This window comes from Clarias gariepinus, chromosome 4, assembly GCF_024256425.1.
Source record: "Clarias gariepinus isolate MV-2021 ecotype Netherlands chromosome 4, CGAR_prim_01v2, whole genome shotgun sequence".
NCBI lineage: Eukaryota > Metazoa > Chordata > Actinopteri > Siluriformes > Clariidae > Clarias > Clarias gariepinus.
Genome location: NC_071103.1, coordinates 22,099,462 through 22,117,299, shown reverse-complemented (window position 1 = coordinate 22,117,299; position 17,838 = coordinate 22,099,462). Strand labels below are relative to the sequence as shown.

General features: G+C 38.3%; 2 protein-coding genes across 2 annotated transcripts in view; both read left to right on the top strand.

Annotated features, from left to right (window-relative positions):
• The window catches only part of ascc3 (activating signal cointegrator 1 complex subunit 3), a 174,723-nt gene extending 173,533 nt beyond the window's left edge, over window positions 1–1,190 (top strand). Inside the window, exon 42 of the mRNA XM_053494602.1 lies at window positions 54–1,190. Within this exon, the coding sequence (XP_053350577.1) occupies window positions 54–201 (148 nt within the window). The 3' untranslated portion in view covers window positions 202–1,190. The remainder of the gene's footprint in view (window positions 1–53) is intronic.
• A 3,000-nt stretch (window positions 1,191–4,190) lies between these two features.
• On the top strand, window positions 4,191–17,414 carry sim1a (SIM bHLH transcription factor 1a). The gene is made up of 11 exons (XM_053494869.1): window positions 4,191–4,389; window positions 8,035–8,117; window positions 8,758–8,847; window positions 8,955–9,063; window positions 9,153–9,238; window positions 9,609–9,808; window positions 10,148–10,254; window positions 11,161–11,308; window positions 15,243–15,408; window positions 15,541–15,946; window positions 16,116–17,414. The coding sequence occupies exons 1-11, from the start codon at window positions 4,215–4,217 to the stop codon at window positions 16,811–16,813; spliced, it is 2,268 nt and encodes a 755-aa protein (XP_053350844.1). The 5' UTR covers window positions 4,191–4,214; the 3' UTR covers window positions 16,814–17,414.
• Window positions 17,415–17,838: the final 424 nt, after the last annotated feature.

Sequence of the window (17,838 nt, the reverse complement as noted above, 5' to 3'; positions counted from 1 at the left end):
ATGATGGCTCCCATCCAGCATGTTACTGTAATATTCCTGTGTGTGTGCCGCAGGTGTATCTACACCCTCTATTTGCTGAGCGACAGTTACCTGGGCTTAGATCAGCAGTACGACATCCACCTAAACGTGATTCCTGCCAGCATCGCCGCCCAGGTCAACACCGAGGTCACAGATGGCATGAAAGACCTGAACTTGAAATGACCTTTTATCCAGTGAGACTACACACATGCTGGCTGTCTCCGTTTGCCACGTGTGTGTGTGGTGATGGACAGGTATTTCAGGGAAGGTCTTGTAGAGATCAGTACTGAAGTGATCACTGTGGACCAGGAAGAGACAACTATGTAATAAACTTCTACTAATAATAGAATTGCTTAAAAATAGAGCACATTATGGTGGTGTTAGAATGCTTGCTTAATTAAGTGTTTGAGCCACGTGTACGGTGTGCTAAGCCCAAAGTGGTGGGTGGAACTTGCTTGAACAGGAGGTTAGGACTTCTGAGCAGGTGTGTGAAACATGCTCCTCTGTGAAGGTCTGAGTTTTGCCAGGCTGTCCCATCTGGTTTGTGATATTCGGTCTTCCTCTCTTTCCCCTTTTCCTCCACCTGTCTTCAACACTGTGCACTGGAAAGCCTCTGGGACGCACAGGTGCCAATTAAATGTAGGACAGTTTACAGTAAAGTCAAGGCGGGGGGACAAAATATTTTATTTAGGGGAAAAAATTGGTTTAAGAACTTACATGTGGTTATGTATAAATTTTTGTTGCTTCAGAGCTTGCAAACTAACACGTTTTTTTTTTTTTGTTTTTTGTTTTTTTGTTTTTTTTTGGATGATGTCTGCCCCTTAAATATTTTGTTTGCCTTCAGGAAAAATAAAACTACATGTGATTGCAGATGAATGTGTTTAATAGTCTTCATTTGACTTCCTCCTGTGTTCCTATTGTGTTTCAGAACAACACACTGAGCAGATGTTCATATGGTTTTACTTTCTTTTTTTTTCCCCCAGACATAGCTATTTTCCTTATTATTTGTGCAAGGGTTTATTGGAATGTTGATGTTAAGTGAACAGAACATGTTTATTACACAATTAAAAACTTCCACGTTATCTTCCTCCTCTGTTGTGCATCAACTTGGTCTCTTCATATTCCCAGTATTTAATCACCTTTAATCACATCAGCACTGTTTATTTTATCTCTTTGCTTTAGATTTGCTTTGGCATACTCGTACAGAATCATCTTCAATCTGTTCTTGTTTAATTATTGATCTGAATTCATAAATAAAATAGGAAATAACCTGGAAGTTTGCTTGACAGGGATTAAAGTCTGCTCTTTATCTTCTGCTCAGTGTTAATAGTGTTATTCACTCTGTCTCTAGCTGAAGCTAGTGTGTTCATTTTTTACTTTCCTGCTGTGGGGTTTGTGTGCCAGTTTTAAAGATCAGCAACATGGCGTGTGTGTGTGTGTGAGAGAGAGAGAGAGTTACATTTTTGAGTAAACGTGTTAAATAGTCTGTAGCATTTTATTCTGTATTACTAATAATAATAATAATAATAATAATATAAAACAGATAAATAAGGAGACATGTCTAATGCAATAAAGGACATTTCTGGAGACTAATTGCCACATCGGACTAATGTGCTAAATATTTTCAAACGTGTGTAGGTGAGCTGAGTTTTATGTTAATTTGAAATTACAATGTTACGCCATTAGATTGTGTGTTTTGGTGTCTTGTGGTAATGAATGCAAATACCACCGCCTCGTTACGCCTAATTAAAACATTTAAGTCTGAAAAACCTAGCACTATGCATCATTTAATTCCTCATTTCTCTCTCTCTCTCTCGTTCTGTCTTTTCTGAACGCTGATATGTTTCGAATCGCTTCTGAACTCCTCCATATTTTGGACTATTTTCGCTTGTTCTCTTTCTCCGCCGACGCCGTTTAATTAGCAGTAAATTCGGGCTTTAGGAAAAGGTGAAAGCGGCGCGGTGGGCTCGTGCTCAGCGCGCTTCCGCCCTCATTTACTCAGCTCGCTCCCTGCAGGTGATTTCCTATTAAAGGAGCCATCCGTATCGAAACAGCACAAAGACCGCGGGTGAGGAGGAGAGGAAGCTCCAATTTATTCACATAATCACTGCTTCTGGAGCTGCCTCCTCAAACACTGCTATTGATGACAGGAGGAGAATGCACAAATTAAATACTCCTTCATGTAACCCTTTTTTAAAGCATTCACCAAGCGAGAGATGAGATATATATATATATAGCCGAACATTCTTAAATGTAGATTAGTTTTTCAGAAGAAAAAAAACGATTTTATATATATATAATCGTTATTTTTCTTCTGAAAAACTAAATTAATCTACATTTAAGAATTTCATTTATAGAAGAAAAATTGTGTGCATCTAATCTATTTTATGCACAGGATTTTAATTTACCACATTTTATACTGGACATTTTAGTATAGTTCATTAGAAATAACATTAAATAAATGTTCGGCTTGTTCACGTTTAATTATTGTACTTTTTTTATTATTTCCATCCTGTAACAGATTTTACATAAATAGCTTGGTTTAAACATGCATGCATCTTTGCTATAAAAAAAAAATCTTTAACAGGGGAAATAGAAATTTATTGTAAATAAATAATTATTTGATTGATTTAATTTATTAAATCAATAAATTGATTTAATATTTGTTAGCTGATTTTAAATGTATAGCCTTTACACAGATAAACATAATCTTCAACAGCTTAAATTTGTGTGCATGTGATTATATATATCGGAAAAGGTGAAAGGTCTATAAGGCTTGGTATATCTGTCGCTGAATTAGAAGATATATTTGAAACTTTAATGTTTAATCTATTTAAAATGTGAAAGTCATTTTTTACTTGTTTTTTTTTAGAAGTCTATTCTAACATTTACTGCATTAATATTTTCAGCAAACTACATTTATTTATTTAGGCCTTAGAAATTAGGAAGGCCTATTAACTGATTTTAATAGCCTACATAAATAGGCACGCCTATTACTGAAGATAATAGTAAAATACCAGAGGGTTGACATTAGCATGGTGACCTACAGGCCTACACACCTAAATATATATTCGATATATAGTCGTGCCATGTTATTATCTGTAAGGGTCAAAGGTTAGTATTTCTACCAAATCCACATTTCACTCCAGCCATCGACATGCTGCTGTCCAATAGGAACGCAGGCGCGAGCTCGAGCTAGCCAATGAGAGCAGGGGCGGTAGCAAGACAACGGTGGAGGCGGGGCTTTCCTCAGGCTCAACTAGAGAGTTTGGAATAGCGCATGGACGCAAAGTAAGCCGCTTGCATCCTTCCTGCAGAAATCTGTGGATAAAATTCTCGCGGGTTTGTGTTTCTGCTTTGGCCGAGGAGTTCCTGCTGTAATCCTGCTGTAATCCTGGGACTGGATATTTCATGTTGTGGATTGGTGCACATGGAAAGAGAGAGAAAATCAAAGTTGTGATGAAAAGGTGAACATGCATGTTTTATTCTTTCTGAATGTGGCTGTCATTGTGTGATAGCGTGCCTGTTCTGTGTGTGGGTGTGTGTTGTAGTGACTGTCTACTGCTTTAACTGTGTTTTCTTAATAATGTTAATAATGTGTCACTTTGAAGTTAATCGGTAACATCACTCTAGGCTCAGTAAGGCTCAGGTGCTATCAGAACGCTTACACTTACTCTAGACTTCCAAATGTATTTGTAATTTGTAAAAGCGCACAATAAAGTTAATGTTGTGATTGTGTTGTTTCAGAGACGTTCGGCTTTCATTATGGATCTTATTCCTGTATGAAGAAGTGAAGCAGTGCCAGTGGATTTGGTGCTGAATGAGGAAAAACAATCTGTTCATTGCGGATAAACATCGGCAGACCCCCGCTCTCATTGTATTCGCTATGAAGTCTCAGTGTCCTTTCATTCTGCTTGTAAGACACTTGAAAGTTCGGCGTTAAACATTTCTGGGAGAAAGCTTGAGGAATGTGTGCGACTGACGCGCTCCATCTGCGGGAAGGCCAGCTCCAGGCTCAAGTGATCTGATGATGGTCAAACTCCGCTGAAGTCAAAGCCTGTCTGTGTGTGTGGTGTGTGTGTGTGTGTGTGTGTGTGTGTGTGTGTGTGTGTGTGTTTTTTGTTTTTTTTTTTTGGTTCGTGGAAGCACGATCCGAACACTGGCGGGGTGTCGAGCACCGTGCAGCTTTGAAGATAATGAAAGAGAAGTCGAAAAATGCGGCCCGGACTCGGCGGGAGAAGGAGAACAGTGAGTTTTATGAGCTGGCCAAGCTGCTGCCGCTGCCCTCCGCCATCACATCCCAGCTCGATAAAGCCTCCATCATCCGCCTCACCACCAGCTACCTGAAAATGAGACTGGTCTTTCCTGAAGGTGAGGGTGAGACCAGTCTGAAGTAAATTGTTACTGCATTGTTATTATTAGTTTATTAATACTGATAGTTGATAGTTAATCATAATATATTATTATATATAATAATATTGTTATATATATAATATATCTTAATACAAATCTGACAAATTCAGATTTTTGTTGAATTTATTAAATTATTAAACCACCTTCAAAAAAAAGAAAAATAAATAAATTAATTAATTAATAAAAAAAAAAAAAAAATATATATATATATATATATATATATATATATATATATATATATATATAAAACTGCTTTCTTGTAATTTTATTGTATTTTCTATTTAATAATCATACATTGTAGCGGCTCCCTTATTTTGCCCTAAAAGAAGACAAATATTTTTTTTATTCTGTCTATTATTATTATTATTATTGTTGTTGTTGTTGTTGTTTATGTTGTTGGTAATGATTTTCCCTCTCTAGTTTATACTTAGGCCAGGTTTAGCACTTCAGTAAGTGGCTGCTTGTGCTGGTTGTGTATGTATATAGATGTAGTCCTTTCAGAGGCAGGCAGGCGTGGAGCTGCTAAAGGGGATTAGTCTATCTTCTCGCTCAGCTTTGGGTCGTGAGTGAAGGAGCGCCGCGCCAATTAGCGCTGATCTTCTGCAGCACATGTCGCTCTGCAGAACACTTCCAGCACCAGGCACGGGCTTCAGAGCTCTATACACCTGGCCACAAAGTGAGATCTGAGCCGGGAGGCGGCTTTTGATAGTGGCTCGAGTGGGGAAATGTCGGTGCCTTAGGGTTGCTGTTGACCCTTAATACTTTCACATGCGAAAAAGCGATCACCTCAGCTTTGGGAAACGGATTTAAAACGTGGAAACCTTCAACTTTTTTTTTTTCGTGTTATTAATAGCTTAAGGTCGTCCTAGAGCTAAACATTTCTCGTCCAAAAGAATTTAAACGATTTTAACAATTAATCTTTGTGCAATTTATAACTTCGTTTTTACAGATGTATTTATATACATATACATCCAGATAAATATCTGGGAAAAGGGTAATTAATAAAATAGTAATAAGAAAAATAATAGAAAACGATATGAATTCGATTAAATACTGTGCGCATCTGGTTTGTGAGTTGAATAATCCCCTGTTATGAAGACAGGCGTTGATAATATCGCAGATTTCTCCTGAGAAACCAGTTAACACTGTGCAATAGTGGAATGCACATATTTAGTGAAAAATATAAACTGTGATTATAGATGTAACATTTAAACATTTTACTGTGATTCTGTAAACTGGAATTATAAATGTAACATTTAACCCGTTGAATGTGATTATACAAACTGATTATAAATTTAACATTTAAACACTTGATTGTGATTATAAACACTGTGATTATAAATTTACCATTAAACTTTTTGACTGTAATTGTATACAAACTGTGATTACAGTATAAATTTAACATTTAAACATTTGTCTGTGATTATAAAAACTGTGATTATAAATTTACCATTTAGACATTTAACATTCGTAGTCAGTAGACTGACTGGCTGGCAGTAAAACCTGATTTTAAAACGGTTTTAGAGAAGGATATTGGAGTGTATGAAGAGAGTGAGCTGCTGTCCTGGCGTTCACCCTGCAGAGCTCCATGAGTGGTGCAGTGAGATCTGGACAGATTAAAGAAGCAGATGTGCTTCACTCTCTTGCCATCCTCTTCCTCCTCAATGCGATGTGTGCAGATTCAGCTCGGGCTCAGTGTAACAGCACACTGCTAGTAGCCTGAGCAGCAATGTTCTGCCTTGTCGAGGGACATAAAATTTTATTTGAAAACTAACGAAAGTCGAAGTGTATTTCCGTGCATTATTTACGGTCTGGTGTGGGAATGTCAACCTTCCCTGTCTCTCAGCTCCAACAGTTTCCCCGATCTCACTAAATAAACAAGCTAATTACTTTTCTTAGCAATGTTTTTTATCCCACAGATACATACTTATTTTTAATAAGTATTTTATTAAACAAACTATAATAATAGTAATAATAATAATAATAATAATATTTTTTCTTGTTCTTCTTTTTTATTAATAATATTAATTATTATAATTAATACAATTACTATTTTTGTCACGTTTAATTGCCATCTAGTTTTATGATCTAATCTAATAATCTTGTGGTATTATTATTATTATTATTATTATTATTATTATTAACAATAATAATTATAATAATAATAACAGCAACAACATCAATAATAATAATTATTATAATTATTATTATTAATAATGTTGTTATTATTAGTATTCGTATGTCTATTTTTCTTCTTTTTTATTATTAATATAATGAAATGTTTTTTCGTAAAATGCGTTGTAGGCATACATTTGCTTTTCTTCTTGTTATTATTATTATTATTATTAAGACTACTACTACTACTCCTACTAGTAGTAGCCTACTAGTAGTAGGAGTGATTAAATAATACAGACATTTAGGCAGCTATCCTTAAGCCGGGTATTTAGAAAAGTAGATCTCTTTCTCATCCAGCTTGGCTAGGTTATTAGGCGGGTTGGACGCTGTTGGAAAGTCTCCAGTCGAGTCTGTAATGTTGGAAAGATGGAGGTGATTTTCTCGCCCTGCAAGCAGTTGAAAGGTTTCTTGTGGAGCGCTTCAGTGGATTACTCTTTTATCAGCACAAACGAGCGCTTTTGTTTGAAAGCCGCTTAGCGCGGGACAAACTATTCAAGCCGCGGGAGAGTACAGAGATCTTATTTCTTCTGCCTAACAAAGTTCATTTTGTAATTATCTTAAACTACAGATTAGATTTTCTTTTCCACTGCGGTAGGTCAAGTGCAAAAAAAAATAAAAAAAACCTTTAAAGCTTTGACGCATAGAGTGTGCAATATCACAAGCCCAAACTTCCACAAATTTTAATCCCACTTTTAACGCATCCGGAAAAGCAGGTGATATTTTATAATGAATCTCATGTTACTGTTCACCTGACTTTATTATTATTATTATTATTATTATTGTTATTATTATTATTATTATTATTATTATTATTATTATTATTATTATTATAAGCACAGGCAGGCACTGTAAGGCAGGCATGTTGATGCTGTTATCCTACCAGATGAGCTAGGGTGAGTGCTGAAGATTTCAGGATAGTCATACACACAGTTAGGAGTAAATGAGGAGGTGCAGTCCGTCTGTGTTTGAGTTGTGCTTCAGCAATGATTTGATTGTTTCTGTTGTGTAAACCCGAAGTGTATATTTGGTTAATATTAAAATGGGAATCGGGGCTTTGCTGTGATCCTTGTTTGTTTTCGCAGATTTGCATTTCAATGGGGGATTGCGTCAGGGCTGAGAGCAGACTGCAGCACCGCACTGCTTTTAGCATGCTCTCTCTCTCTCTCTCCCTCTCTCTCTCTCTCCCTCTCTCTCTCTCTGCATCTGCACCACACTGACAGCTCTACAGCAGCTCTCAGCACAACACACTCACTGTGTCTTTTACACAATACTCAAACTGATTGTAGAAATGGGGTTGTAGAATTAATAAATTCGATAGCCTAATATCATTTACTACATAAACATCATATAACAACAACAACTACAATAATAATAATAATATGATGCATTGTTTTATACTGGGTTAATGCTAATGCATGTATTGTCCAGGTTTGGGGGAGTCATGGGGCCATGTGAGCAGAGCCAGCTCTTTGGACAATGTAGGCCGTGAACTCGGATCCCATTTACTACAGGTGAGACTTTCCCTTAATTAATATTATATTTAATTACTACCACCAGCGCTGATAATAATAATAATAATAACAACAACAACAACAACAACAACAACAATAATAATAATAATAATAATAATAATAATAATAATAATTATTATTATTATTATTATTATTATTATTATTATTATTATTATATATATACCCAAGTAATAATCGCGTAATAATTGTTAACTAGTTTGTTATTTGTCATTTGTGATTAATTGTTGTGTTGTTGTTTTTTTCTGGTAATGCCAGGGTAATTATTTTTCACTATAATATTCTGCACAAAACCCGAGATCATTCGTTAATTCCGCGAATTTGTTGTTGTTTGGTGTGCATATTAGTTTCATGTTTGGTGTACATATATTAGTACTCATGAAATCCTAAAGTTTTTACATTTAATAAAGTGATTTTGATGAGTTTATAATCCGCTTGAAACCGATCCGGGAAATAAAAACGCCGTTTTGAACGAAATCCGAGCGCGTTTTGTTGCTTCACGGGTTGGACGATTAATGAATCCAGTATAAGGTGTGTGTGTGCGTGTGTGTGCGTGTGTGTGTGTGCGTGTGTGTTTCCAGACAGATATTTCTAGCCATTTATACCTGTGTTGATTTTTCAGACTTTGGACGGCTTTATCTTCGTGGTCGCCCCGGATGGGAAGATCATGTACATCTCCGAGACCGCGTCTGTGCACTTAGGCCTGTCCCAGGTACAGTACCGGCGCCGGGGCTCTCTGCGCCGCGCGTCATGGCTGCTCGCTGTGTTCGTCTAGCTGAACGTGTGTTTGTGCGGAATGACAGAGGCTCATTTTAACAGGTAGAGCTGACGGGGAACAGTATTTACGAGTACATCCACCCCGCTGACCATGATGAGATGACCGCAGTGCTCACCGCGCACCAGCCTTACCATTCCCACTTCGTGCAGGGTACACACACACACACACACACGCACACAGCAGAAGAATTCACACGATTTGTGATTGATCATGTTTATCTCCCCTGTTTTTGTGTGTAGAATATGAAATGGAGCGCTCATTCTTTTTGAGGATGAAATGCGTCCTGGCTAAAAGAAACGCAGGCTTGACGTGCGGCGGATATAAGGTTGGCCAGTCTAATCCGATTACCTTCTTGTTTTTACACCTGCAAAATCTAAATGTACTGGTTTAATTTTGGAGAAAAAATGATGAGGAATTGTTTTTAACGGATTTGTTTGCCAGTACAGTGTTTGCTTGTAGTTCAACACAGAGAGATCTAAACCTTTTTTTCTTTCTAATGAATCTTGCATAAGTCTTTATCTATAAAGACCACATCATTCTTATAAAATATGATACACACACTTTATATGTATGTATGTATGTATGTATGATTTATAATCAGTTAATTGAACACATAAACATAAGGGTATGTGAATATATATTTCTATGAATGTGTCTGTGTGTTAATATTTGTGTTCATTTCCTTGTGCTTGAAGGTGATCCATTGCAGTGGCTACCTAAAAATCCGGCAGTACAGTTTAGACATGTCTTTGTTCGACGGTTGTTATCAGAACGTGGGTCTGGTTGCCGTGGGTCACTCCTTACCCCCCAGTGCAGTGACGGAGATCAAGCTCCACAGCAACATGTTCATGTTCAGAGCCAGCCTGGACATGAAGCTTATCTTCCTTGACTCCAGGTAGTCTACATCCTCATTCTCTGTAGATGCCTCATGCACCTTTTTACAATTATGATGTACTTTGTGTACTGTCTACTTACCTTTATGTATGTATGTATGTATGTATGTATGTATGTAAGTAAGTAAATGTTTATGTGTATTTGTTTGTGTGTTAAGATTTGTGTATTCAGGTTCCATCTTGAACATGCACCTGTTATTTTGTGCAACATGTGTGTTTGCATTTTTGGCTTATATTTGTACAAATACTCTTTGTGGGTGTATGTGTGCAGGCTGCATGTGTGTGTGTGCGCAGGTGTTTGTGTGCACATGTAATTATTCTCCTCCATTTTGGTTTGTCAGGGTGGCGGAGCTTACTGGCTACGAGCCACAGGATTTAATAGAGAAGACTCTTTACCATCACGTCCACAGCTGTGACACCTTTCACCTACGCTGTGCACACCACTTGTGTGAGTTAGCTTTGTTTTTGCTCATTCCTCTGGTTAGCTTCCTCCCTTGACATGGCCAGTCACACCGAAGCCACAGGAATAATCACAACACCATTACTCACTTTACATTTAACATGCTATTAATATATTAATGCCTTAAATCTGTAAAATAGAGTAAGTTCTGAATAAATTATAAAGCCATACATTGTGAATAATAAAGGCACCTTAGATATAATTGTCAATAAAGTGAACCTCGAGATATTTCATAATTCATTAATTTGTGTAAAGATGTTATACATCACATTTGATTAAAAAAATCAATCTAGCTAAAAAAAATAGTCAACATAAAAAAAGAATTATGGAGCTCATTCTAACACTGCTTTCTGTCTATGCCTTTCTTGATTATCACGAACACATCTTTAATTAAGCTCATTTTACACAGATTAGCACAAGCCTGGTTATTGTCTACAGATTGTAAATGTGTATTATAGTACTGGTTTTAATATGTATATTAAATTTAGGTAATATAAGTATGAAATTTACACAACTGTAAGTTGCATAATGTTGCGATTGTGTTGATATCTGCAACAATTATGATATTTACAGTATATTAAAAAATGCCAGTAAATACAATAAACACGTTTGTGAAAAGAATTTGTGCTTTAATCATAGTGATACTGCAGCAAATTACTGCTGATTAGACATAGAGAATGAATCCATGGCTAAGGATGGAGGAGGGGGAGCAGATTGTCCAATGCAGAAACTATGCTAGAGTTGACTAATGTACATCTTGATTTAACCGCAACAATTCAACAATGAATAAATGTTTTTGGAATTTCCCCCCTAATGTTAATTAGATAATCTAGACATCTAAAGCTGACTTATCTGAGATGTGTTTTTCTGTTGTTTCTGGCTATCTGTCTGCAGTGTTGGTGAAGGGTCAGGTCACTACAAAGTACTACAGGTTTTTGGCGAAGGAAGGTGGCTGGGTGTGGGTGCAGAGCTATGCAACCATTGTGCACAACAGCAGATCCTCCAGACCTCACTGTATTGTCAGTGTGAACTATGTCCTGACGTGAGTATGCTGTTTGTTAATTATTCGGTTCTCTTCTAGTTTTATCAAATAGACAATTCAGGATGTCCTCTATCGGCTTGTACGTAATTTATAAAGCAATTCTAAGAGCTTATTTATTTCATTGTGGGTGATGTCAGACAGGTCGATGTGCATATAATACATTTGTACATAATACACAATTCAGTTTCTCTATTTAGGTAGTAATAAACAATTAAGTTAAAAAGTTAAGAATTTATGTAGCTGAAATACATTGTTTTCTTTTTTGTTGTTTATATATAATTTATGACAGGAAGATCATTACACTGAGTTAGGTGAAGTAATTTGTTTTGTATATGCTTCTGTGATTGCATTAATGTTATGCATGATGTCAAACTGATGAATTAGAGTCTAATCAGGAAAATCATAATGTTACATAAACCTCAGAGCTTTACCGTTGTTATCAGGAACATGTCTAATTAATTGGCACTTCGCTCAAAATTTAGCTAAATGTCTAGCTAGAATAATGTTGTGTACAAATATCAACAATTTTGTCGCCACTTAAAAGTTTATTAGCACATAGAAAAAGACAACTTCTCTCTTTCTCTCTCTAGATAGATAGATAGATAGATAGATAGACATTCTTGCTCGTACCTATGACTTTTGCACAGTATGAAAATCTTGGGTACGAGCAAATAAATGCCCTCAAAAAAAGAAATGAATAAAATATAAAGTCCAGTAAACAGTAATTAATTAAACTATGTCAGTATTTGGTGTGACAACATTTTGAGGACTCTTTAGTCTCAGGGACAATTTGTGAAGTTTTATAAGGAAATTAGCTAAGTTTTACTAAGCATCCTGCAGACCAGCCACAGTTCTTTGAGGGATTTGACTGTCGCACCTGTTTCTTTTTTGCATGCAAAATCCAGCAGCTTCCATTTTTTTTTTTTTATTTATTTAATTTTTGAAAAGTGTCTGAAAAGTGGTCACTTATATAACATGCTGCTTTCTTTACTGCCATACAAATATTTTTTAAATTTTTTATTTTGTGGTGGAATTCTGATTGAAAATTAAAAATGTTTTTGTACTGATTTAACGTTCTAAAATTTGAATAAATCTTTAGAAAAGTTTTTTTTACTCAAAACGTAAAATGCATTTACACACTAGTGTGTATTTATTTTATTATTTTATTAATATATATTATTAAATAAATTTTGCACATACAAATCACTCCACATGCATTCAGCAGTTTAGTTTAGAGGGTAAAAACAAAAAACAAAAAACATAAAAAAAATGTAAAAAGGAATGCTAGTCTCATTTACAATTCGGCCTTTTTTGTCTCTAAAGACTGGAATATTCAAATAAAGTAATGATTAAGCATTATTAAAATGCAAACAAAACCCTGAGGAAAAAGGTTTATTTTACAGTTTATGGATTTACCAGGAGCTTATTCATTTGATAAGCCTAGTGCTTTACTATCCTGTTCTCACAGCTAACTCCTACAATTACACCCATGTATGGTGAAAGCGATGCTGACCCCACTGACCCCAGACGTGCTCTCGCTTCTGCTCAGCTAATCGTACTGTGCACCGCTCTGAAACATGTCTGCAGCTTAAAAAAATTGCACAGCGTGCACCTGTCGAGTACCGTAAACGGGCACTTCCTTTTCGTCCATGTCATTCTGCTTGTGCAACCTTTCTTGCTCGTGGTGGCATGAGAAGCAGAAATTAGTATGCACCGGCACGTTTATACGCATCAGAGAAGGTGTGCTGGTCTTTACCCTGGAGGGTAGTGCTGCTGTTGTGTGAAAGGAAACAGACTCACTACACTGGCAAATAAGAGTATTCGTCATACATATGTAAGCTGTGATCTTAATTAGAAACAAATAACACCCAAATCCTGATAATTTCACGTGTACTCGGTTTTGTGATCTGACGAATAGAATTTCGGTTTATAGCAAATGTGCTTAGGTTTACTCTAAATGTAGCTCTTAATAGCTTATGTATAAATATAAGCTGCGCGTAAACAGTTATGAATGACCACTGGTCATGGCTGTTGCAGTCTATCAGGTGGGAAGTCTGTGTGAAAACAACACTTTCAGCTGTGGATCTCTTCACTACATGAATTATATGGGTGGCTGATTCGAGCCTGATTTATTTGTCATGCATTCGGATGCATTATCACTATTTCCCCTGGAACCCTGCGTAAAGAATGAAGCGGCTCTGGCTGAGAAGCCATCCGTCATTTCGGGGCTGGAAGCGAAGGGCTGCACAGATGAGTCAAACGAGTTCCTGTGTGTCTTTGCATGTCTAGGACGTCGTGTGGAAGCGGTGCCAGAGCCGACATCCGCGCAGCAGCTCTCATCCAGCCTGCCTGCTGCAGATGTGAACGATCCGGCTCCATAAAAGCCTCCATTAAGCGAAAGAGCTGCCGCACGCTCATGCTAATGTGAAGCCGGGAGCAGCTTCACGCAACTCCCCGAGCTCTAAGTCATAAAAAGAAGTGTTTATGAGCCTTAATTAATAGGCTGTAAAGATGATGAGTGTTTATAGCGAACAGCTTGCTAAGTGTGTTAGTAAGAGTTCCCTGGTACGGTAGGCATGTGTTTGATCCATAGTTCAGTGGTCTTATATAATGGTCATAGTTTAATGGTCTAATGATCAAAAAAACTGAACGTAGGTACAGACACTTGCTGCTTGTTTGACCCTATGTGCGTGTGTGTTGTTTCATAATTGCAAAGCTAATCTTTATTCACAGCAAGAGCAGGTGAATGTTTCTGGCCTTTTGTCCTGGATTTTATTACAAATGTCTGCTTGTTGAGTGCAGTATGAGATGTAAAGTCACCATGTGTGTATTTGTGTATTTGTGTGTGTCCGAGAGAGATGATGACTAAAAGGGTTAAATGGCCCCATAATCACAGTAATTTATGTTTTAGCAAAAGAAATTACTTAGAGAATTATTATTGTAGCAAACGTTTAGGTCCGTACCAAAAAACAAAAATCCTAGAAGCCACAATTCCACTTATTCTTTAACAAATATTACAATTTTCTAAGTGGGATCTCCTCGAAAGGATAGTAAAGTGTATGTGTGTGTGTGTGTGTGTGTGTGTGTGTGTGTGGTGGCGGTTTGACTTGGCCTCAAAGTTAGAATTAAATGATAATAATGTAATATGTGTGTGTGTGTGTGTGTGTGTGTATAATGATGTAAAATGTCATTGTTTCACAGTTTTTTTTGTTTTGTTTTTTTTGCTTTAATTTGCAGCCTATAACCTGAGTTATAGTTTCCTGTTTTATGCAGTGATTAAGATCCTTCAGTAATAATGCATGGGACTGTGTGTGTGTGTGTGTCTGTCTATATGTGTCTTTCTCTGTGGCTTGATCTTTGGCTGTTGTGCTCGGAACCCTCCAGGCACTTTTCTTGGTTTGAAAGTTGAATCGTCAAAGCGCAGAAAAATCCATACCGCATTTTTCTCAGAAATCAATTTCCATTTCCTAGTTATGCCTCATGCAGGATCTGCGCGTGCGCTTGCTTTAGCCAGACATAGCTCTTAATCTCACTGCGTATTTGAACGGAGACTCTTCCCCTCTGTCGTGTGTTTGTAAAAGCCTTGCTCCAATCTGCAGGAGAAACAGTGGCTTCCAACTGTACCTCCTCCGATCTCGCCTGCACACTGTTTCTCTCCCGCACACACGTAATCGTTTTCAAGCCGGGCTCTTCTAAATGAGCAACTGCGTCTTAATTACCAAACAGATGTTAGCTCACATTTTCATCATTGGGAGAGTTGAAATAAAAAAGCTCTAGTACACAAACACACCAGAGACACACTTATACCAACAGGCCCACATCAGTCTGTTAGAAAGCTATTCTTCGTGTAATGAAAATATTGATTTGAAGCCTGCTGTGTGCAAGACCTGTTGGACTTCAGCTGTAACTTCAGCTTTAAATTTTTTCTCAACAGGGAAACTGAGTATAAAGGTCTACAGCTGTCCTTAGACCAAGCAGCATCCAATAAGCCATCGTTCACCTACAGTAGCCCCTCCAACCCGGTTAGCGACAGCAGGAAGGCGAGTAAAAGCAGGGTGTCCCGCTCCAAACCCAAAACACGCCTGTCTCCGTACCCACACGTGAGTGTCTCCATTCAATCTGCCAAATCTCTACACCTTCTGAAAGCATGCGTATCTATGGTCCAGATTCTAGATCGATATTGATATCCAGATCCAGTCGTTAAGATACGTATGTGTGTTTGTGTTTTATAGTATCCAGGCTTCCACACTGAACGCTCTGAGTCTGATCAGGACAGCAGCCCATGGGGTGGGAGTCCTCTCACTGACTCTGCCTCACCACAGCTGTTAGAGCAAAGTGAAAGCATGGACGCGTCCTGTGTGTACCGGCAGTTCTCAGAGCCCCGCCCCCTGTGCTACAGCCTGCCTCTGTCTGAGGAGCATCACACCTCCAGCGATCACCAAGGACACAGTCATTCTCAGGCCTGCGATCGTGGTCGCTGCGAGGCCGGCAGATACTTCCTGGGTGCTCCACAGACTGGTCGTGAGGCGTGGTGGGGTGCTGCACGCTCGCTATTGCCTCTACCCAAGTCGCCACCTGAGAATGGAGATGGGTACGAGTGTGCCATGCCCCACATCACCTCCATCCACAGCCTACATGGTGAGTCTCACTTTAAGTATTAAATGATGCATTGATTGGCTGCAGGTATATATTCAGTACTACGGTTGGTAGGTGTGAAAATGAATGAAGAATTGCAGCCACCCCAGCTCTGTGTGGATATGATCGGAGACCCCTGGTCTAACTGGCTTTTTTTGACTTCTGTTTGCAGTGCGAGGCCACTGGGATGAGGACAGCACGGTCAGCTCTCCAGATGCTGGCTCGGCCAGTGACTCGGGCGACCGATACCGAGTTGAGCACTTTCGCTCGAGCCCACAGGAGCCCAGCAAGATTGAGACGTTAATCCGGGCCACGCAGCAGATGATAAAAGAGGAGGAGAGTCGTCTGCAGCTGAGGAAGAGTGGTCCTGAGCCAACTCTAATGCCCGCTAATGGTCTAGCTAAGAGCACCAGCTCATGCTTCGGTAACGAGTTTGCCCAGTCATCACTGCAGGGAGTTGTGTGTCGGGGTTCAGCTCAGGTGATCAGTCCCGCCCCCAGCCCCACCCCTCTGTCTCGCATCAGCAGCCCTAGCTCTGAAAGGTTGGCCAAAGCCAAAGACTTCCTGCAGACCGAGCTTTCGTCTCCGCAGCAACAACAGCAGCAACAGCTGGGCCTTGCGGGGTCCTGCGCTGTATCTCCCACCCCTGCCCTCTACCCCTCTCACCCACGCCAGTATCTGGACAAACACACTACCTACTCACTCAGCGGCTACACACTGGAGCACCTCTATGAGGCGGACAGCTTCAGGGGATACGCGCTAGGCTGCGCGAGCTCCTCCCACTACGACATGACCTCTCACCTGCGCATGCAAGCCGAGCAAACCACCAGCCATAAAGGGACCTCTGTCATCATCTCCAACGGCAGCTGACGCTCAGACGATGACTGTGTCTCCCAAAAAAGACCAAACAGTCAATAGTTCTGTAGTTTCCTCTTCTGAGATCTTTCATGCTTACATGTGTATTGCTTAGAAGGACACTAGACCTCAGTATGAAGGTAACTCATGCATTCATGCATTTAAAGTACTGACGATTCAGAGGAACATTATTTTAAAAGTCACTATTTTACAATAGTCGCTGGTTAAGGAGGTTTTTATGTCAGAAATTAAACTACAGCTTTGGAAAAGGAAGTGACTGGTCAAGTAGAAAGACTAATATTATAAAATAAGATTATCTCCACAAAAATATAAGTGCTTCAAATATCTTTCTGCAGTCCGTATTTTTTTATGTTTATTTGTTTTTGTTTTTAACTTATACAATGGCTTGAATGATCTAACTGTCTATAATGATTATGGTGATTTGAGTGACTTAAGTCATGTTTGACTTTCTGCATTTCATGTCCCATTCATTTTTTTTTTTTGTTCAAACCAATGAATTATTGTTTAAATACAACCCACCTTCCATGTATGGAATAAAAGATGAGACGTTTCATATATTATTGTACTAACAAATATCTGACACATCTTATCCAAATCTACAATAATCATATTTTAAAATAAAGAATTACGGTAATTAATTGGTCTTTATTTGTGTGTTCCATTATAAGTTTGATTGAAAATCTAAATTAATGTCACTATTTTCATCAGTTAGTAAATATTGCAATGACTGGAACACTTGTTCGAGAAATATATACGTAAATATGTGTTCAAGATCCTGAATACCGAATTAAATTTTTATGTTTTTGATGTGTCAGAATATTTGTTTTAAAACCAACAAAATATTCCACAACGCTAGCACAAGACAAGCCGAGTCTGCTCTGGAAATCAGTGAGGCGGTTTAATGAAAGTCGTGGCTACGTTCTATTATTAACTTTTCCTAATTGTTTAATCGTAATGACCTCAGTTTGATATATTTCACACTCATGGTGAGATGGAGGAATCATGTGGCTGCAGGATGG